At 31.2% G+C, this 24,353-nt stretch overlaps 2 protein-coding genes across 3 annotated transcripts in view; both read left to right on the top strand.

The window, feature by feature from the left end:
* The first annotated feature begins 5,443 nt into the window (after window positions 1-5,443).
* LOC134716831 (uncharacterized) overlaps window positions 5,444-24,353 on the top strand; it is a 41,258-nt gene continuing 22,348 nt past the window's right edge. The window contains exons 1-4 of the mRNA XM_063579843.1: window positions 5,444-5,557; window positions 6,791-7,886; window positions 8,618-8,803; window positions 13,947-14,246. Of these exons, the coding sequence (XP_063435913.1) occupies window positions 7,637-7,886; window positions 8,618-8,803; window positions 13,947-14,246 (736 nt within the window). The 5' untranslated portion in view covers window positions 5,444-5,557; window positions 6,791-7,636. The remainder of the gene's footprint in view (window positions 5,558-6,790; window positions 7,887-8,617; window positions 8,804-13,946; window positions 14,247-24,353) is intronic.
* On the top strand, window positions 21,084-23,584 carry LOC134716064 (uncharacterized). Of its 2 annotated transcripts, none has more exons than XM_063578791.1 (4): window positions 21,084-22,029; window positions 22,213-22,302; window positions 22,498-22,570; window positions 23,090-23,584. In XM_063578791.1, the coding sequence occupies exons 1-4, from the start codon at window positions 21,706-21,708 to the stop codon at window positions 23,254-23,256; spliced, it is 654 nt and encodes a 217-aa protein (XP_063434861.1). In that variant the 5' UTR covers window positions 21,084-21,705; the 3' UTR covers window positions 23,257-23,584. The 2 variants fall into 2 exon arrangements, with proteins under 2 accessions (XP_063434861.1, XP_063434860.1); XM_063578790.1 differs by having other exon boundaries at window positions 21,087-22,029; window positions 22,876-23,230.

Raw genomic sequence — 24,353 nt, 5'->3', positions numbered from 1 at the left:
AAACATATTCAGTCTTGCTCAAATCATAACCGTTGGTAAGTCTAATCTGTTTCGAAATTTAGGTGTTTTGCAATTTGTTAACTATAGATGTCAATTATTGTTCAAAAATAATAGGCAGACCGCTGACTTTAAAAAAATTAGTAAATAGTAATTCTATAACTGACAGAAAAACAGTCGTGTATCAAAGATATCATGATTATCATTCAGTACACTTTACGCAAGTTTTGTCTTCATATGAATAACCAGTTGCGCGCGAATAAATACAGTTCGGTGAAAATTTCAACTACAAAGTTGAGTATTTTAAAAAACCTAAATTTGATAATTTTTTAACAAATGTGTGACTATTGAATAATATATGCCCTATGTTTATAGTTTAAATTGTCAAAACAAATGCATCGTTTGACTTTAATGTGAAAAAGATTTCAATTCGAAATAAAAATCGTACCATTTCCATTTGATAATAATCTATGATGGCAACAATATCGATTTATACTATAAAAGATGAAAGATTATGTCAAACACGAAGATGTGGTTTTGCTCGCAAGATAACATCTCTCCACGAGACACGTTTTGATATAGAATTAAACAAGAATAGCTCACTGTGTGGCCATCAAGAATGATCTAAACCCATTCAGCATAGTAAGTCATCAAAAGCCTAGAAATTACAAATATAAAGCAATTCAAATGAGAATACTAATAGAATTATTTGTGTACACCACTTCAACAATAACTTAAATACTTAAAGTCGCTCTTCGAACCAAACTGAAAGACATGTTCCCTTAGTTTCAATAGCTATTATAAAATGTTATTAACATAGCGATATCCAACACTCTGTCATTTGTCTGTTGTGAGAAAGTGACTTTGAATATTGCTAAAATAGGCCGACAAAATAAAGAGCTTTATTAATTAGGATAGGTAGAATATGTCAATCATGGTTTGGATATCAAGTATGGACATATCTGGTATATGAGACAGCAATTCGAAAAATTTAAATAAAGCAAGCTTACCAATTGAATTAGCTTATATTTTCTAAATTACTGTGCTAACCAAATATACGGTATATGTGTGTTCCGTCATCCGCCCTATCATACTTTACAAACAAACAAAAACATCGTACAGAATTGAGAATCACTGAAAGGTTGTTCAAAGCAAATGGCAACTAACATGCTGTATCTTAGATGTAATATCAATCACTAAAAGAACCTGTGGTTCATATGACACTTCACATATTTCAAATATTATTTTTTACATTAAATCCAGGGAAGATTTCAGAGCGCACACAATCAATCTATAGTGTCTATCAAGGCTGGGCATTCGTCTTATTTTATTATTATGCAATGTACATTAGATAATATGTATATTACATTGTAGACAAGTATTTGCTACTTTGAGAAGAAAAAATATTATTATCATTATTGTTATTCTATAAATTGTCATTCAAATTTATTTTTTTACCGCTCGGACGCTAGCGCTGCTGATATCCCGTTGATATCATCAGTTTGATAGTCAGTGTTTCCGTATTGATATGAGTTTAAATTACACTTCTTGAAAATCTCCGTGAATAAAAACCAATAAAAGTAGAGGCTCTCAATAGCCTGTGTCGCTCGCCTGTATCTACTGTGTTTTGGGAAATCATCTAAAATGAGGTTAAAGTCCTAATATAAGATACCATAAGGATGATTGAGGTCAAGTTCGGTTTTGTCCAAGCAGTTTACTTCAAAAGCAGAAGCTATTGAAAACAAGTTTACATGAATTATTACCAACCAATTGCTGAAAATTACTTTATAGGACAACAGCTCCAGAGTGAGTTAGAAGGCAATTGAAAATTTTGATCATGAAAGACTTATTTGTACATCTCTCTTTGCTGAACATTATTCCTGTTTACATTTATCTCTATCTATGATAATATTAAAGATAATAACAAAAAAAGCAAAATTGTCTTAAAACTACAAATTCTGGGGCAGCAACCAACCAACAGGTTGTCTGAATCGTCCGAAACTTATTTTTTTGGGTCGACTCAGTGGACCTTTGTTTCACTTTTGCAGTTGAACCTCTAGTTATTACCTGAACATACAGATTATCTTCAATGGAGGTATTAAATAATACGTTTGCCTTTATATCAATCTAAATAAGGTTGAACTAATGTCCAGTATCAGTAAAGTGTTAGTTTTTATTTTACCATTTTGTACCAAACTGAATGCTTATAACACATGTTTACTATTTAATTTTAAATTGTATATGTTCTTAATACATATCATGCTTTCGAATCGTATAAAATGCCCCTTAAACAAAAATATATGTATTGGTATTGTCATTGACTGACAAATTTGAAAATTACATCAAACAAAAAATCTCTTGAAAATGGAAGCAAAAAAGTCAATATAAATCATATTTTTTAAATTGTAAAATAAAGTAAAACTAAACCTCGGAGTTAATAGAACGGATGTGATATCGGGTATCCATACATGCCACAAACTATTCTCAAGCTGATAAGATATTAAAACAAGGTTGTAGGCAAAATTATATATTGATTACCTCCCTTGAATTGGCTGTACGATATAAGGTTACTACGTGAGTATTATTGACTTTTGAATTTTTGAAGTATTGTTTCAGTTATTGGGTTATCTATCATTTCCTAATATATTTGTATATTTTTTAACAATCAAAAGAACACTGAACTCAGTAATTATTGAGACAGGAGAGATAAACAGTTTTAGAAAATGTACTTTCGTTTTAGGTATATCACCATACAAATTAATTTTATGTGTGTTACACGTTAATGTTATGTTTCTTTAGTGTGGTAGTTCTCCTCTCAAATTTGATGTGTTTCCCTCAGTTTTGGTAACCCGGATTTGATTATTATCAATCGATTTATGAATTTCGAACGGCGGTATATTACTGTTGCCTTTTTGTGGTTATGCTTTGATTCTTCCTTTCATAATTAATCGATAGACATCCAAGTAAAACAAAGGATACATATTAATATATGTAGGGTGTGGTGAGTTGCAACATTAAGTTGACCTGGTTGCTGGCTACTCTTTGAGCTCAATTTTGTTTAAAGGAATTGGGAATCATTTTAGTACACAAGCGGAATATTGTAATTTCGTTTGAAATTTCACGACGTTATTTAACACAACCAAACAAAATTTTATACACAAAATTCGTCAAAGATACCAGGCTTGAAATTTGCCTTTGCTCCATATTCGCGTTTTGTCTACAAAAGACTCATCAGTGACGCTCGAATTTTACAAGCTAATTAATCCAAACAAAATACGAAGTCAAAGAGCATTATTGACTACTGGGCTGGTGATACCTTCGGGGGCGAAACGTCCACTAGCTTTGGCATTGACCCAGTGGTGTAAATAGTTATCAAAGAAACTAAGATTATAATTTAGTACGACAGACGCGCGTTTCGTCTACAGAACAATCTTCCAAATATTTATAAAGCCAAACAAATTGAAGAGCATTGATGATCCACAACTCTAAAAAATAGTGTCAAATACGGCTAAGGTAATATATGCCTGGGATAAGAAAATCCTTAGTTTTCCAAAAAATGCTAAATTTTGTAACCAGGAAATTTATGAAAATGACGACATTATTGATATTCATGTCAACATCGAAGTGTTGACTACTTGGCTGGTGATACCCTCGGGGACGACACGTCCACCAGTAGTGGCATCGACCAACGTTTTGCAAAATATAGCTACGGTAAATAAAGGTAATCTATTCCTGAGGTAGAAAAGCATTAGTAATTCAAAAATTCAAAGTTTATTAAAAACATTTAATGTATACTATATCAATGATTATTCATGTCAACACAGAGGTGATGACTACTGGGTTGGTGATACCCTCGGAGAATTAAACCTCAATCAGCAGTAAAAACGAATTTTTGGATGTAAACAAACTAAACATAGATACCAGGAATAAAAAAATTATTTTGACGCCTACCAAAGACTAATCAGTGACGCTTGTATATATATATCAAAAAGTTCTTTAGGTCAAATAAAGTGCGAAGTTGAAGAGCACCGAGGACGACTAATTCCTGAACATAATGCCAAATACCGCGAAGGAAATAAACACTCGAGGCATAAAAGCCATAGTTTTTCAAAAAAGGTTTTTATCAGTTATAATTCTTGTCAACACATAAGCGCTGATTAATGGGCGGGTTATACCCTCGGCAAATTCCACCAGCAGTGAAAACGATCTATTGGTTGTAAATAAACTCATCGTAGATACCAGAATTGACATTTTGTATTTGCGCTGAGGTAGAAACGCCTTATCAAACCGAGGAAAACATCCTCTATAAGAGGAAAACAACAGTTTAACATTCACCAAAAACTACGACCAAAAAATAAAAAGAAGAGAAATTGCCATCTTGTTAGAAACGCACACCATCGCCTAATGTTAGAAAAAAAGTGATTATCCTTCTCCAATTTTATAGTATTTAAATGCTCTTTCCGTTTTATGTTAAATATGTAATATGCTTGTGGTAGTTGCTCACTTAAATAAGTCGGGAAAAAATCGATAGATAACGGCAACAGTGGTATACGGCTGTTGACTAAATATTTGTTTCAAAGGATTTATTTTTGACTTTTAAAAAATACTTCAAAATAAGCTGAAAAAATATCTTTGTTGAATATGGTGTTGCCGCCTATCTAATGAAAGATCATCAAGTCCAAATAACATATATCATACTTCCGGTCTCGAAAATGTAGGCAAATGGGGTTATCAAGGGTAAAAAGCGAAAACTCTCCTAAGGTATATATATTTATTAAAGTTATTGGTCACATGACGTTGTAACGGTCAAGTGATTGTTTACTATAAACACGTGTGTGTGTTTATATCTAGCACATGGTGTGTGTTTACGTTCAATTTGATTGGATGGCATATACCTGTAGTGCCGGTTTTACGGGTATATGCACTCATGATTTTCGTGAAAAGCATGATTAAGTATTACTTAAGGGGTTAGTTTGAGAAAATAAAGTTATTCGAAGTTTGTAAATAGTTCAAAGTAGCAGCATTCGTTATTATGTTTACCCACCCACCCACCCTTTTATTAGATGGTTATCGTTAATGGGAGTATATGCATCATTTATTACATTATATTAATATGAACTTTTCCTCTTTTGTAGATAGTTTTTGATTGTGTAACTGTATATTACTGTGCTATTGTATGATAGGATTGGTAGTGTGCCTGAATTAAAGTGAAGGACTTTAGTTTGAGAATTATATTGAATGTAAAGTTAATATTAAAGGCTGCTACAGCTGTAGGCACACTTATCCTATATATGTGTTGTTTTATTGATTAAATAATTTATATTCGTTTGAGCTGGCGAATTAGAATATAAGCTTGTTGTGTATTATATGCAAAGTCGTACAAATTACATTACTTTTACAGGAAAGACCTTACATGTAAATTTGTTTTACAATCGAGATACTAGTATTTAACTGTTATCATATTACAACAGTTTTTTCTTCATTAAAGTATTATGTCGAGACCTGTCACAGACAGTGATGCATGTGGCACGGATTGGCGAAAAATGGATACCCCAGAACGGTAAAATATATCTTAATTCATTATATTGCTGATAAGTTGATCGTGGTCGACATTGAACATAACAAGTTTATACCTAATCTTGTTCAGTATTAATGTATGTACAATAAATCTGAGACTAGTATCTAATAAATCAGATAATCGAGGGTGCTTATGTGCAGAAGAGGTATCTTACCATATAAGAACTTCGCACAATGATCCATAGAATACTGTGAAATATGCGTCTTTATAAGTATACAGATATCACAGAGAAATGAACATAGCAAAAAGTAAAAACACAAAAATACAGAACTCCGAGGAAAATTCAAAAAAGGAAAATCAAAAATCAAAAGGCAAAATCAAAAGTCCAAACACATCAAACGAATGGATAACAACTGTCATATTCCTGACTTGGTACAGGCATTTTCTAATGTAGAAAATGGTGGATTGAACCTGGTTTTATAGCTAGCTAAACCTCTCACTTGTATGACAGTCGCATCAAATTCCATTACATTGTCATCGATGTATGAACAAAACAAACATACTCAAAGAGTAAAAATGTCAAAAATAGGGGTACAGCAGTCAATATTGTGTTATCATCTTAATATCACTATAAAAACAACAAATGTAACGAAGAATCACAAAAAGGCATACATCAAATTTAACATACTCATTTTGCTTTTCTTGTACCACTTAATTTATGTATATAAAGTCTACCCGTAATGGAAAGAAGGTTATCATTGCTGGTGTAAAAATGCGCGTTTGAAATTCGTACAGGTAGACATAAAAATAATTTTGTCGTTAAAAGTATGAACAAAACAAACATACTTGCAGCACTATAAAAACAACAAATGTAACGAAGAATCACAAAAAGGCATATATCAAATTTAAAATACTCATTTTGCTTTTCTTGTACCACTTAATTTATGTATATAAAGTCTACAAGGTATATTTGCATTTTTAGACTTGTTGATAAAATAATATTGGAACAGTCCTACATTTACACACAAATTGTACATAAGTCGAACTAAAATACGGATTTATGACTCTTTTCATACTTTGACTGTGCATTGATTCTGTTATACATGACTAATGAGCAAAATCAGTATCAACACATGATTTTATTGAAGGTAATAATTGATATAGATATTTGTTTATCAGGTAAATACAAATTATATGTATATATAAATCCATAACCTAAGAAACTACATGAAATGAAAATACCAGTTTGTAAATGTTTGAATTTTGATATTATAGATTCTTCAAAAGGAAACTGTAATTTTTCTTGGAGGCCTCCATGGAAAAACTTTCGTATCAAGTTATGCTCTCAAGACAACGAAGTTTTAGAAAATACTTCAGGATACCTTGTTCCATTAAAAATGCAATTTCTAATGACGTACCACATGCCAACCGTACAGAAAATTGTTTGCAATTCAGCGAGTTTAACAGTGGAAAGCATAAACTCGACAGAAGAACTTTTAGAAATAAAAGTAAAATCGTTAGAAGGTAGAAATTTCTTTACAGACATTGAGAGAGCGTTAGCTAGTGAAATTGATGACATTGTTATGAAACCAGTTCAAAGACTGGAGTTCACGTCAGGCTTAGCAGAGGAGCTATTCAAACATGATTTAAAAGAGAAAAACATCGACCTTATGCGAGATGAAACAAATATATTCATAGTAGGGTTTGACACAATGAGGTCGATCATCAATAAAAATATTGAAGAGATCAATCGTGCTACTGCCAGCAAGGTAGTACAACTTGAAGAAAAGTGGAAAATGACAGCTTTTAAATATTTTGGATTTGCTGAAACGCTCACCAGAGATTTTTCTGGAATGGATTTTCGTCTAGAGGAACATAGTTCTAGTATTTATTTGAGAGGGAGTGACGTCACTATTATCAAAGCAGAAGAAGAAGTACACATGTATCTGTCGGAATTGTTTGACGAGCAATTTGAAGTTAACCCACTGATCCTTAAACTTTTAGGCTGCAAAGAGGCTGCCGAACTGTTCAAAGACATTCTTCAAAAACAACATCTCCAAGTCATCTGGACAATTGACAAAACTCATTTCCATTGCGTTAGCAAGACAAAAATCAACACAGATGCCATACAATCAGCTATATATGACAATTTTTTTGACAGCAGGGTTTATAACATCCTCTAATCATATAAATCAGTTTTGTAATAGCAACGCCTACATTGAAATAACAAAGAAAGAAAACAATAAGCTTCTTTTTCTTGAGGAAACGACATCAAGTGTCAATGTTGGAGGAACGAAAAGTCTAATATTTTATCTTCTTCATCAGGAAATAGTATTCTACAAAGGTGTTGGAAACACAAATGAATTACAGGGTACGTGTTTTCCTAATATAACTTTTTATTGTCCTTTGTTCAAGGTGTTACCTTTTTTCGGTATGTTTAATTGGCTGAAAGTTAACTAAATGTCATACTTAAAAATTCTGCAATAAACATAAATGATCATGTAACAACAATGATAACATAAGAACTTAACAACAAATATGAAAATATAAAAACAAAGTTGCAAAAGAACCAAAATCAACAAATTCAAAACGGCATCGAGTGTGAAAGATTTTCAACTATTTTAGTGTCCTTCATTAATACAGCAATTTACCGATGTTTATATTTCATAATATGTTTAAAAAAAGAGACAAATAAGGGTAACAAATAAAAATTGAGGGAAACACTTGATCCCAACCCAACAAAATGAAAAGAAAATCTATATAAAACAAAAGAACCAAGCGTCTCCTAATTTGTTGGCTGCACCGGAACGCTTATCCACATTTAGTCAAAATTGCACTATATGGATCAAAACTGCAAATTAGTCGAATATAGTGATATCGAAAGCTCTTTTACTGCTAAAAGGTGCCATTAATGAGTTGCGAAATCGATGTTTCTTCGTTCAATTTCCGGGCTCCAAGATGTCAACATTCGGTAGAGCTGTGAATGCATCTCAAAGGGACAATAAAAAAAAATCCTTTCTACACCAAAAAAACTTGTCGGAAAGAAATAGGATGTGAATAGAAAACTTGCCTCACTTATATCTTTCTAACACCCCTTTACAGAGCTGCTTGGAAATAGTCATCATAGTATGAATATGATAAAAGTCTCTAACATACCTTCTGGTTCCTCAGAAGATTCAATCAGATTTTTCTTTGAAAACAAGCGAAAGTCTGGAGGTGGTGACATTAATGATCTTGATTATGATGAAGACAGTCATACTGCTATTATAACATTTGAAGAAGGGGGTGGTAAGTAAACTTTATAACAAGTAATGAAAACATTTTTTACAATATTTGTGAGTTGACCTTGCTTAATTTAAACATAATTTAAAATTCAATATTTTCAATGAGAACATTTACAGCATTAATCATCTTATCACACCTCCAGTAAGTCTATTTAGCATATTAACCTTTTTTGTTAGAGAAAATGGTTTTAAATGAGTTTCAGCAAATATAATTACATTCAGATTTAACAAACAAAGTAAAGTAAAGTAAAGTAAGGTAAAGTAATCTTTATTTAAAGTCGGGTTGCATATATATACATAATAACAATGAACATGAGTTCTTAAGAGCTCTTTAACCGACTGATATTAATAAACATAACATACATGTAATAACATCAGACACACATACAACACAAACATGCAAACAGACAGCACATATATATATTAATACATAGATAGCACATGCAGAATAAAAGCTAAGCAAGATAGATTAAAACAAATGTCTAATATCAGCACATATACAGTAGCACATAGTATTTATATAACAGTAGCACATGCAAACTTAAACACTTTAAGCACAAACAAAAGACTGCATGCAGCTATAGCAAAGGTAATGCATAAGCAAAAGAAATAAATGGCTAAATAAAAAATAAAAATAACTGCAAAAAAATAAAACATTAAAAAAAACCCAAACAAACAGCAGGCTTCGAGATCAAGTTATGGGGCAGCAAGTAAGTACATTATTTACAAGAACTGCATGTACATTTTTCTGAAAAACACAAGGTGGAGATAAAATTTTTGAACTGGCCAAAAGTTGATAAGCTCCTTGCCTCATTTGGCAAGGAGTTCCAGAGTTTTGCTGCCTCATAACTAAAGTTTTTCTTACCATACCTTGTTGTATTTGGCCGTGGTATATCTGCTATGCCTTTGTACCTGAAGTAATATGAATTTTCTTTAATATTTACTAAATTATGTAGGAATTCTGGACTTGATTTATTTATTATTTTATATGTCTCTAATGCCATGGTTCTCAATCTTCTGATTTTTAGTGCTGGTAGCTTAGATTGTTCAAGAAGTGTATTGTAAGAATTTGTGTAGTCGTCATAAATAAATCTGAGTGCTCTTTCTTGTATTTTGTCTATTTTCTTTGTGTTTTGTTCACTGCAGAAGTGCCATGTAAGAGGACAGTAGCTGAGGTTTGACATGATAAATGAGTGGTATATTGTAAGTTTTGAAAGTCTGGTGAGATGAGTGCCAATTCTTTTTAGAACGTTTAGTTGTCGTGCAGCTTTTTTGCAAATATTTGATATGTGAGTGTTAAAATCCAGTTTAAAGTCTATTGTTACACCGAGAAGTTTCACTTCGTCGTCACATTTTATGTTGAATCCATTTAGGTTGAAAGTAATATTTTGAGTGTGTGTTTTTTTACCTATGGAAATTGCCTGGAATTTTTCTGGGTTTGCCTGCATTTTGTTGAAAGAGAACCATGAGATTAGGGAATTACTGTCTTCCTCTAAGGGTTTAATAACTGATTCCAAAGTAGTACCTGTTTTTGAGAGGGTGTTATCATCAGCATAGTTGTATAAATCACAGTGTTTGACAAAAAGAAAAATATCATTTATAAAAACATTAAATAATACAGGGCCTAGTATAGATCCCTGAGGAACACCTTTATATATATCTTGCATTTGACTGATACTCTGGCCTATTTTTACACACTGTTTTCTTGCAGTCAGATAGCTTTTGAGTAATTCCAGAGCAGATGGACTAAGGCCATATTTTTCCAATTTCAAAAGAAGTAAATCATGTGGAAGACAGTCAAAGGCTTTACTTAGGTCCATTAATATAGCCGCTAAATATTTATTGTTATCCAGTGCCTTTTTCCAATCTTCCAAAATTTTGAGTAATGTTGACTGGCAGCCATAACCAGCTCGAAATGCCGCAAGAAAATGGTCGAAAATATCATCAAAGTATTTAGTGAGTTGATTTTCTATGGCTGTTTCAAAAATTTTAGATATAGCAGGTAAAACACTAACTGGTCTATAATTACCCTTTTCAAGAACACTGTTTTTTTTTGTGAACAGGTGCCACTTGGGCAATTTTTAATGAGTCTGGAAAAATGGAAGTGGATAATGATAAATTTACAAGCTGTGTGATAGGTTTAATCACTACAGGTTTAGCAGCGTGTAAAATTTTTGGTGATATACCATCTATACCAGTAGCCTTTTTAACATTTATTTTACCAATTCTTTTAGAAACAAATTCCTCATTTATAGGCTGAAAAATAAGTTTATTTGATGTTGACCCGTTTGAGTATTTATTACTTATAGCTTCTATACTTGGGTGTTTGTCATTCACCTGTACGTTGTTGTCACCAATGTTTTTTGCAACATTAACAAAAAAGTCATTAAAAATTTCAGATATTTCTTGTTGGTTCGTGATGATTTTGTTGTTTTCCTGCAGTATGGTTTCTTTTTGGCTGGTGCATCCTTTGTTTGTAAGGAATGGCTTAACTGTTAGCCAGAAATCTTTCGACTTAGGACCACCTGTGCAGCGTTCTATGAAGTATCTATTTATGGATTGTTTTTTAAGTTTAGTGACAAAATTTCTTTGTGTTTTGTATGCATCCCATGTCTTGGTGTTATTCATTTTTTAAAATTTGTTGTAAAGCATTTTCTTTTTATAAATTGCAGATTTTAACTGTTTGTTCATGTATGGTATCTGTTTAGATAGTATTTTTCTTTCTTTAAAGGATGCATGTTTATTTGCTGTTTCAATAAACTTCTTGTTGAAGTTTTCATACTCAGTATTTATGTTATTATGAAGGTCAACATCCCAATTTAACTCATTCAAATCAGATAAAAAATCATTTACATCAAAATTTTTAAAACTTCTACATTTTCTGTATTTTGGTTTGATATTAGGTCGTTCACATTTTATTTGAACCCCAATCAGGTTGTGAACATCACTTAAGCCACATCCAAAATTACATCTTTTACCACATTTATTTTCTTGATTAGTTAAAATTACATCAAGAAGAGTTGGTTTCGAATTTCTATTATAACATGTTGCTTTATTAATAATGTTTTTAATACAGAAAATATCACAAGAATCATTTAAAGTTGAGCTTTTATTGTCATCAAGCATATTGAAGTTTAAATCACCCATTATCAAAACATTATCATACTTTTTAATGACTTTGTCTGTTGTTAAGTTAAAGTCAGTACTTAATTTACTGTCTGGCATGCTAGGTTGTTTATAGGCACCAATAAATAGCCACTTATTGCCTTCTGTTGTTACCTCAAGTGCAATTGATTCAATGTCCTGAAATTCAGCTTGTTTGTTTCTATCTCCTGCTAGGTCAGATCTCATGTAGGCTTTTTATTTAAATAGAAAAACTTTTGTTTGATTAGATTATGTTGAAGTGGAAAGTAAAATGAGGTCGAAATTTTTATATTTGCTCAAAATTCAGATTTGTGTCCGTATTTTCTTTTTCGAAAGAAAGACATAACTTTTTTGTTTTAAAAGATAAACACAAATTGTTTTTTGTTAAATAATCGATAATTTCTGAATTTTATTAGTATTATTAAAAATTATGCAATTTTCATTCAGAAATAACTCATATCTATCAAATATTCACGAATAGAAAAAAAACGTCATTTTTTGGCTGCATGTTTATCAAAATTTAAAAAAAATTGCGCTGTTTACAGTTTTATAAATAAATTTGGTGTATTTACTGTTTTCTGATGGTTAAAATTATTAGTTTTATTTTCAATGTTGTCAATTTCAATGGCGACACGCCCACTCTGACGTTGAGTATTCATACGCAAACACGTGTGTACGTTGTTTTTGTTAATATAAATTATATAAAAAGTTCTTTGCGCCTTATTTTTGATAGAAATTTATTTATAATGAATGGCAATAATTTATTTTGATTTTATTGAACCATAAAAATAATTTTTGACTCTTCACATTTTACATAATCCGCTTCGCGGATTATTCAATGTGAAGAGTCAAAAATTAGTTTTATGGTTCAATAAATTCAAAATAAATAATAGCCATTCATTAAATAAAATTTGGGTCACATAATCTCCTTGCAGAATGAAACAAATTGCTGTTTTCAAAAATAGGGGTCCATGCACTCGTTTTCAAATTAAATCAGTTTGAATGATAAAAATCAGTCGAATAATGCATCTTTTCCCGATATGTCATAGTTTGACGTCGCGAAAATATCATATATCATTACCTTCCCTGTAAGTGTATCGTATGCTCTTAAGGATGTACACCTCTGAGTAGCCAAAAATTTCTAGAATTAAACTTTTTTTCTTAACCTGATTTTTGGGTTATTATAATGAATATAAAAAAAAATTGATGAAGAAAAAAATCACATGGTGGTGCACTTCTTTTTTTGCTACAGTTCTTTAAAAGTTCCCGTTGATGATTTTCCCATTTTTCATCAGTTTTTACCTATTTTTGGGCTATGATCGTACTTACAATAAAGATGAATTGGAACAATCTGAATAAATTTAAATGAACAACACCTACAGGTAAGTGTTGATACATATAGGAAAGTTTTATCATATTTTTAAATTTTTAAAATTTGTGATTTCTCTTTGTTTTAAGAACACAATGGGTATTTTTTCAACTTCTTTGTTATAATTGGTTGAACAAATACATATCTAAGTAATTTGAAAATAAAAAAGGGATTAGGATATACATGTTTGTAGTAAAATCATTTCTTGTATCCCTCACCTTTTTTCTCAAAAATTTGAGTAAAAGACGGACTTGATTGGTAATTAAATTTGAAAAATTGATTACTTATACACTACTAAATGAAAATACACAATATTTTCACACAGCTAGGTCTGATTATAAATTTTTTTGAATTAATTGATATTTTCCACTTTTATCACATATTTTGGAAACATTCCACAACGAGATTTCAACGAGACTGAAACGTCATAAGAATACATCTTTAAATGAAATACTGACAAGATTTTGACAATATCCAAATCAAAAGATTACTGATTTCAATATTTACATAATCAGTTAGGATCTTCAACAAAGACCTAAATGTCACGCCTTACTGCAAACCAAAGACAGTTCCTATGATTTATTTGGATATAATTCTTTGTTGACACCACTGCATCAATAAATATGTTTTCTAGTTGCTGAATGTGTTATAAGTCGACTTCCATTGCTGTTCGAGAAGGAAAGGATTGCTGTTGAAATATTTATACCGTGTCAACCTACATCAATCGTAGTTGAAGATGGTAAAGCAACAGTGAATGACGTTACGAGAGCCATGCCCACAGAATTTGCTATAGAAGTAAGGGGAGTAAAACCATCCACTTCTGCAGATACCATTAGATTATATTTTGAAAGCCGTAAAGGTGCAAATGCTGATGTTGTAAAGATGGAATTTAAAGCAAAAGGAATGTACATTATTTGGTTTAATAAGGAAAGTGGTATGTTATTAATTAGTTACAATAAAATTTCAAATTAAGACGTCAATAATTTTGAAAGTTCACATGGCCCAATTCACAATGATCACATATGCTGGAAAAGATCTATAATAAAGTCATGATAAATCGACTTTTAAATGGAATTTTAGAAAGTATATTACAGTTTAGATCTATATTTAAGTATAATTGCCGAAATCGTCATACGAGTGTTGTTGATTTTTTTTACATTTGTTTTATTAGTCAGTTCCCTTCAACTTCATAACTAATTTGATTTGATTTGCTCTTTTAGCTATTTATTTGTGGAATTTTCTTTAGACGAAATCGACGTCTGGAGTACCAAAGTATATTTCTGGTTTACTTTATGATATAACAAAGAAGATGTGGTGTAGTTGCCAATGTGCTAACTGTATACAAAAGACCAAATGAAACAACAGAAATTAACCACTATATGTCACTATACGGCCTACAACTATTAGCAAATCCCATACCGCATAGCCAGCTGTAAAAGGCATCGTTTGAAATGTTTTACATTGTTTTATCCGGGCCTTTTATAGCTGACTATGCGGTATGTGCTGTGCTCATTGTTGAAGGTCGTACGGTGACCTATATCTGTTAATGTCTGTGTCATTTTGGTCCTTGTGGACAGTTGTCTCATTGGCAATCATGCCACATTTTTTTTTTTTTTTTTATATCGAAAGGACAATTTTAAAACAATTCAAACGAAAAACTAATGGCCTAATTTATATACAAAAACATAAACTAAAAGTAAATGTGTAACACTGCAACAAACGACAACCAATACATTACAGGCTTCTGACTTTGGACAGGCACATACATACCGACAGGAAAAACTGAAGTACATAGATTACGTTCGTTAAAATAAAAAAAAACGTCACAACAGACACAGACATAGCGAACGAGTTCTAAAATTTAAATACCGGAAGATGGTGCCAAAGGAACATCAACTTCCAAAAATGAAAAATTTACAATACGGAACGAAAAATCGTATTTCTTGTCGTTTATCTTTGTAGGGAGTTTCCCGTGTTAAACCGAAATCAATCTATATAAGAAAAAAAATTGCCGTTTACATTTGATTTATTTAAAAGTAAGTTCCTTTGGGTAAATAACGGCAGTATATTTAGAACAATTCTTGATTATTAACGAAAATTATCATCAAGATAACGATAAGTCTTGTTGAGTTTGTCAATTAGATGCAATTTGGCTGGGTTCTGACTGATTTTGGTCATAAAATGTGAGTTTTACAGCACAAAAAAAAAAAATCCAATTTGTATCTTTCGCGAGGTGAAATTCGACCGAGTCTTTCAAGACTGCTTCCCAATTCTACCAAATGTAATCCGACAGAGATCAGACAGTGACCAGACAGTGAACTGATGCTGACGGAAGTAATCCGTTCAAAAACTGCCGGCATACTCGGGGTGATCAGGTACTGTCAGAACGTAATCCTATGACGATCCGCTCAATCGCAATGCAACCGGATTTCCCAGGTCTCAGTCGTATTGTATTCAGGAATTTTCAGGACTATGACGTGGGTATCATTGACGAATTTCGTATTAATAACGGGACTGTTCCGGAACGGTTTCAGCAAAAAACGGTTCGCGATCGACAAGATCTGGATGCAATCTGGACTCAATCGGCAGAAAAACAGCAAAGAAAATTTTCTCCAGACCATTCCCGTTCCACAGGACACCGTCCAGAATACACAGAACATTGTTCGGAATTTTGTCCGATACAGCAGAATCTGTCACGACATAGGCACGATTATAATCCGACTAGACAAAATCAGCTAAGTTTCCAGAATTTTACAGACGCACCTAAATGTCGGGTGCTTCGCCGAACTATTCGGACCCTTTCCGACCCGTAGAAATCTGTTACGAACTTAAACGACTGCGTTCAGACAATGATAGGACATTCCAGATAATGGAGGATAGTAATCCAACTTTTTCACTTCACTGTCTGATCTCAAACGCGAGTAATTATCGGCAATGTGTAAACCCCACATTATACCTGTAAAAATCCTCTTTGACAATATCTATTTACATTTCGTCATAAAGTTTTATCGAAAGGTTGTATGTATTTCTTCCATGTGCACCAATTACGCAATTTTATCACCAGACTTAGTAATGAACCTTCTTATATCAATACATTGATGATATTTTAGCGTACAATAATCAAGAACTATATGAATGTACAGCTAAATAAATTCATATGTTTTTGTTTCATATCGAAAAGCTACATACTAGTAAATAATTAGACACAACTGACTATTCTACATTTTCATTGTTTTTTTTAATACGTTGATGTGATTTTGTTCAATCTAAAGGTGTTTATATATTTCAACTTCCTCGCTATGTGCTAGTCTGTAGCAACGTTTTATATGTCAATGAACGGAGTCTGTGTATTACTGGTAGGTTACTAATTCAGGGATTTCGTTACCAAAATTTATAGGCCTAAAGAATTGGTTTGGAAATAAGTGTGTTAACGTAGAGATTTTTAGAAACGGGGTATCTAATCCTAATATTTACGATAATATTGTTTATAGAAACCGCTAATTCAGATAAGATAAGATACGATCCATGTAAGCGTATCGATTTGCTGATAAAACTTATTATCGCTATTTTGTTCATTTTTCCTTTGATCTTTTTTTGTGATAATTTTCATATCATGCTTCTCGCTTGATATGGAAAAAAATATCGCTTGAAACTAAGGAGGCCACGTGGTGTTGCTAACGAAATTGACATTGAAATTGACAACTTCGTCATAGGTAAAATAGCGATAAACAGATTATCATTGGTCATCTCAACTCGATTGCTTTTCTCACTTTCGCTGTACCAGCTCAAGCGAGAAAATCAATCTCGTTGAGATAGTCAACGATAATCTATAAGTATTCGTGTTATCAGATTTACCATTTTTACTGCACCAGATATGCATTTCGACATCAAATTCCTCTCCCGTGATGCTCTAAGACATAACAAAATCAAACTTCATACACAAATTTAAGAAAAGAAGAAAAAGTTAAGCCAAACCCGGAATGGAGTCTGTATATAAAAACATACATTTAAGCCTTTTTATGACTGTAATATTTTTTCTGTCTATGAAGAATTAACATTAAAAAATGTGGTGCACACTGAATAACGAGCATAGCGAGCTATTTAACAGTGTGTACCACATTTTTTTTATGTTATTTGGAATAGCGGAAAAAATTTTCTGAAGGATTCTACATGGAATTTTCCTATTTTGTATTTTAGCCAGAAAAATCGTACGGTGACCCTGTCTTTTCTTTTGATATTCTAAAAGCATTGTGTGAACGCTATCTTTTCCTTAAGTATTTAACAATTCTATCATTTTATTTCTTTTCTAATAACAAAATGGTGTTTTCCCTGTATAATCCATACAAAATGTGTCATTTTGTGACGTCCTGTAGCTTGAGAAAATGCGCGGTGACCTATCATTTTTATTACATTTTTCAACACATATCAATAGATACTACGTTTTGGCAAAGTATGAACAAATTCTTTCATTTTTATTTTAGACTCCCATACCACCTTAAACCGTAGAAAACCCTTAAAAAAACATTGATGACGTCACGGTTATATGACTAAATTATGTCCATGGGCTCATAACAAAATAATGTCAGCCAATCAGAAGACACGTTACATCCAATATTAAATTATTCATTAATATATAATAATCAAAAAGTATATAACAGCGATTTTAAATAAATTAGTAACCAGTTTTTCCTGCCAGTTCCGATGTCCAGGTAATTGGGCTGATGACACCCTATGGGTATTATAGTCCGCTAGCAGATGTATTGGTCAAGTGGTAGAACTATCATTACAAACGGTACCAATTTTACCAGATAAACATCTCGACAATAAATGACTCTTCATCTTCACAATCGTAGAAATGGAAGCCATTGTAGGGATGACGAGCTGCCAATTTTGCTCTTGAAAACCGATAAATTTGTCCGCAAAGCACCATTCCTGTCCTTATATATGTCAGTTGTACTTTAAAAGACAAATGTATCTTCTAGCTTATGAACATCAGTTAATTATTTTGTTTGCATTAATTCGACTAAAAACAATTGTCTAATTCGGCTGTCAGGATGAATTTTTGAAAATTCCTAAACATTTAAACAAAAAATCTAATTAAATATTTCGTGGAAGGGCAGACTAGATTTTGTTTAATGGTTGAAGACTTTAAACCTTAGTTATCACACACAATTTTTTTTTCTCGAAGATATACATTTTCATCATCCAACTTGAAAGACTGTCATAAAGTTCTTTTTAGTAAAAAAAATAGCTATTCGAACACACCTACTCTGCTTTTATGATTCACTAGATCGGTATTTCACTTGAAAAGAACTGCAATGTTTTTCTTATAAAGTCAACCTGTAGCTTTGACATATAAACATGATAGAATCTGAAGCGAGATGATGTATCAAATATTCTTGCTTTGTACGTTTTAAAGACAAAATATTCAACTCAAACACGCCCTAACATAAAAAGGTGCACTCGATTTTCGTTTCGATATAATCTTTACCCATTATGTAGAATTGTTTCTTGAGTCACATAATGGAAGGGCAGACACAACAATTACTGAACTAATAGATTGATATGTTCTCCGTCCGTGGTAAAAAAAAATTTAAAACCGGAGGTTACGCATTTTCTAAATCTTGATAGATACCCATGTTATCGTCTTGATAACTAATTTTTCTGCTTAAATATGTAATAGATAAATTGAAACCTTGTGCAAACGGTGTTTTTAAAATAGAGCACTTCGTAATTTAGAAAAAAACTGAGATTTTATTTGTTTCTATTAACTTTTAAATTTTTTGTTGCTACAGTAAACATTACAGTAAGCATTTATCGCCTTCTCTAACAAAGAGCTTCGATTCTTTTGTTCTATTTCAACCGGGTTTCCGCCTGTGTTATAAATAAACAAAACGCAAAAAAATAAATATTACCAAACAGTTATGAACACTCACGATCTACACCCTGTCGATACGCATATTTTGGCATTGCTTAGTGTGGTTTCTCAGACTACTAATGACGTATCAACACTAAATTTATTGAATGATTAATTGAATCAAATCAAGGAAATATGCTTAAGCTAATAGTAACTGCACGAGTACCCGTAGATCGGTATTTTGTGTCTTTATGTGTATTGTTAGTTCTTTTTTGCTTTGAGTCGATTCGATGAGTTAAACGGTTTTGAACTTATTTTTCATATTTTGTATTTACACCACTGTCCAAGGTTACGGGTAGGTTGAATGCCAATTTATATGTTTAAGGTAGATGGGGTGTCTAAATTATATAGAATTCCATAGAATTTTTTAATGATTTGCCCAAATGTAGTTTATATCATGCTTTTAAAAATAATAATAAAAGGATTGGTCACGGGGCTTATTTGCACGCTACGCAGTATTAAAAATTGAGGGATTTTGTATAGATTATGCATAGAAACCCCAATTTTCTGCAATAAAGCGTAAACTACACATAGAATATGAGATAACATATGAGAAGATATATTTAATAGTACCCGTTTTCTTGCTACATGATAAAATAGGTAAATTCCTAACACGTTCTATTGTAAAAGTACCTTTATCTGAAATATCTGCCGTTGCATTTGAGTTGCCTCCCCTAATGTGGCAAAGTTGGAAAAAAGGTAGTGTGTTTTTGGTAAAATACAACCATAAATATGATAACACATGTCATTTTCTAAATTGAAATGAAAGTTCTTACACATGAATTTCCTACTACTCTCAACATTTGCACATTCTATTAAAGATCTGGTATTTCCAATTCCAAGATGTCGGGAAGACACCCTATCTACCTTAAACCCTGTGCATGTCCGAGGAAAGGATACTGCTTACTATACGCTATGGGTTTTGCCAATGATTGAATGTTTTACGGCCATATACTATTATACTTCTTACACATGTGTTATTTGAACTCTGACTTTGTCTCATTAGCGATCATACTATGTAATAAGCACCCATTTAAACATCTATACTATTAAACGATTTTGGGTGTCGCTTCTCTTCTTTCCACAATAAATTAATCAACACACCTATGTGTCCTATTTGTACAGTGCATAGTGCCATTTGTCATCCATTCATATGATTATTCAGATTGAGTTATTTTTGGAGAAAAACGAGAAAAAAAGGCATCCGGATATTGTCCCGTCATCGGACGAAATTTTAAGTCAGATTAGATTTTCGGTTTGCGTTTTCCTGTATACTTTGAGGTGGCACGGTAGTATTTCCTGGGCCATAAGGGATAATGATAGCCTTTTTAGAATTTTCGCCACTTTCTAACACTGCAAAAAAATCTACATTCACAGTTAACTGAAGTACTTTCATTTTACCATTCAGAAATGAATTTGAATATGTATCATGACCGTTTACTTTTTTTGCTATTTTTAAAATCCTAAGGCCACTATTACTTTTGGGTCTTTTATGGTGCAGTGAATGCAAAATTAAAAAAAAATATCAAAAATTCATTTTCATCTGTATGTAAAATTATTTCATATTTTTCTACACCTGATTCATCACTCAGTTTGGCAAAGTATGTTCAGTTGATACTGTATTTTTTGTCCAATCACACTGTTTAGATACATTTACCTAAGTAGGGTACACAAAAGAGCAACCTTAATTCTGGAAAGCAAATACTACCGTGCCACCTTGAACATACATATACAAAAAATAAAGTGCATTTTCAGAATTCTATCTGCTATCATTTTCAAGTTTACTATCCTCGGCAGTCACAGAGTTTATTAAATAGAAAGGGTCTGTATACTATATCAGTAGTATATATTGTGTGGCAGCAGCAAATATTTTTGCCACGTTGACAAAAATTTGTTCCCGCTAGCAAAATTGTATAATATATTTGTTGAATAATATCAAAATATTGGATTTTAAAATTTGTAGAAATATAAAAGACTGTTTTGATTTTTTCACACGTTGAATTTTGCAGACGTCAAGAAAATTACATAATATAACTGTTGTATAATATTAAATGAAAATTTTGTTTTTTCACTTATAAAAGAATGTTTTGATTTATTTTCCATCGCATTTAACATATAGACAATTTAAATTGTTAATATTTTGGATAAAGAAGTTAAAAGTAAAACTGAAAAAATAGAAGATTAAATGACTTCGCGTTGAGAGAAGAAATTTTATAAAACTTTTAAGTTTCATTTGTAACAAAAAATGAATAAGAATTGAAAATATATTAATTAACCCTAACCCTAGCGTATATTGTAAAAACTATTATTATTATTTATTAAAACAATCCATACTCAAACATTAATTAAACCTTATCCATCTACCACTCTTATCCCAACCATATATCACGGAATTAATTACCCCTAATTCATTCCCTAATTAGACTATTGTTTTTATTTCTCATCCGGGTATTTAATTCCTCAAAATATTTGCAAAATGCCACCCATCAACACCATGTTTATATTCATCATCATTTGTTTCACAATGTCAGCTGTTTCATGCTCGCATGAATTGAGAGATGTATGCACAGTGGAGGGGGATACTCTCCATTGCAGATGGACTGGAGCAGGGCTCTACAACACCAGAATCCGACTAGATGTAAAGAAAGTCGTATTCGAAAGATTTTTTGTTGCCGGACAATTGGACCTTGCAAATAATAGAGACCTGCATTCAATTGAGATCAAACAAGGAAATTCTAAATGCAGCAATGTTTTAGCAGCACCAGAAACAATAACAATTGTTAATGGTATACATTGTGATGTAAGTATATAGGAAATTAGAAAAGAATAACAGAATAATAAGAGCTTTAAAGTAATCACGTAGTATTGTCTCTATATGTAAAGTGACTAGAAACAACCTAAACTATGAGCAGATCTTATATATTATTTATTAATTTTATTGTGTAAAACATTTCTTACATTATGTATATTTTTTTTTTTACAGAATGGAGTCATAGCTTCTACAACAACAACAGCAGCAACAAGAGTAACACCAGGATCCACATTGTCAATCGGCACCACTGATAAACAACTGGTAAGCATTTATCTGATATTTTTTTAATTAAAACGTCCGTTTTGTTTTCTATTTTTATTAGGAAATACATGTACATGAACGAGTCAATTTGTATTCTCTATAGTATAGTGCTTAAAAACAAATTAAAATGTGAAGGATAAGATTTTTTAATATCAACATTTTCATGAAATACATGATTTTATTTCTTTATTTCAGAAGTCAACACCACATGCACAGGAGGAAGACAAGGGTCTAGATAATATTAAGATCATTCTTATAATGATTTTTGGTAAGTATCTAAATTTAATTTATTTATTTGATTGACAAACAATATAAAAATAAAATAAATAAATAAAATAAAAATATATACATGTTCTAATAAAAACACTTATTTATAAATAAGAAAAAGATGCGGTATGAGTGCCAATGTATTATAGATCAAAGTATGACCTTCAACACAGAGCAAAAGCTCACACCAAACAGTAAGCTATAAAGACAATTCAAACAGAAAAACCAATGGTCTAATCTATTTATATATATCAATATATTTTATAATTTTTAAAGTAAGTGACATATTCAAATTTATCTTTACAGCATCTCTAGCATGTGTTATGCTCTTGTCGCTGATGTTATTTTGCATCTGCAAAAAGAAGAGAACTGCAAAAACCAATTTCCGCCAACACCAATTCTCCTTCAATGTCGATGCAGATTCACTATCCGAAATAGAAATTGCAGATTTTGTTAATACACCAAAAAAAACTGTTTAAGTTAATATCTATCTCTGTATTTACTACTTTTTAATTTGTAGAATATATCCTCATCGCAATTTATGAAAGGCTTCAAGAAATTATAAATTATTTTTTTCCACCACGTGAAAATAACAGACGAGTAGCCCCAGCACAACAACAACCACCAAGAATATTGAGAAGATCAAACAGGATATCTATTCGGCCACAGAGACTAACCTATGATTAATTTTCTAAACTTTTAAATTTTATGAAATTTTTTAAATTTTTTTTCTAAATTTTATATTTTTTTTATTTTTTTTTTTCTAAATTTTATAATCTTTTTTCTAAATTTTATAAACTTATTTATACACTGTTATCTAAATTTTAATAATCACTGATGAGGATGTATTCTACAAATCTACTTATATTATGAAAAATTATATCACCAAAACTTTTCAATTTTCTTTCATTTGATTTATTTGGATTAGTTACACTTTATTTTAATTAAAGAAAAGATTTTGATTATACTCGCATTTCTCTACTCTCATTTTATTATATTGTAAATAGTAGTATACATGTAGTTTGTTTTTATAAATTCACCTTAGTTTATATGTTTCATGTTCATTCAAACCATAAATTTCATTATAAATCTATTCTTTTCATTAAATAATCTACTTTCTCTGGTATTAAAGTTCATTATTAATCTATTCCTTTCATTAAATTATTCTTTTTAGTTTTCCATTTACATATGTTTAGTTTTGTAAAATAAATTAAATTAAAAAACAAATTTGATTGGTATTATTGTATATATGTAAATAATATATATATGTATATAATGTTTGGAGAACTTTTTGTTTTTATGTTTACTTTATCATCATTTTCATCTTTGGAATTTTTTCATATGAGAATTTACAGCATCCAAATTTAATTACAACATATTATCGCATATTTTATCATATTGTGTTTGCTTAAACTTTTTTTCTTTTGTTTTTATTACTTTTTATAGTGCTATATGATTAAGTTAAACCTAGAGATAAATATATAAAAATTCTTGATTTGTAACCGCTGTCATGGTGCTTTCTATAACATGTTTTATGTGAAAAAAATGGTGCATTACAAATGATGTAAGTTTTTTATAACCAAATTTCATTTGATAGTTCTCTTGTTTATATTATTTACAATTGTTATATAAATAGTGCAGAAAACTTGATTTGTTTTGAAACTTACTATGTTGTTTCATGGAATAAAGTATTTGTATTTGATATGTGTTAATAAATTAGACTTTTCTTAAACTTTTCCCACTGCATTGCTACCCCAATCAATGTGGATGATTACCAGTTGACA

Source organism: Mytilus trossulus, chromosome 4 (assembly GCF_036588685.1).
Source record: "Mytilus trossulus isolate FHL-02 chromosome 4, PNRI_Mtr1.1.1.hap1, whole genome shotgun sequence".
NCBI classification, from domain to species: Eukaryota; Metazoa; Mollusca; class Bivalvia; order Mytilida; family Mytilidae; genus Mytilus; species Mytilus trossulus.
The sequence above is the reverse complement of the archived record's forward strand: the minus strand, read 5'-3'. Positions and strand labels throughout refer to the sequence as shown.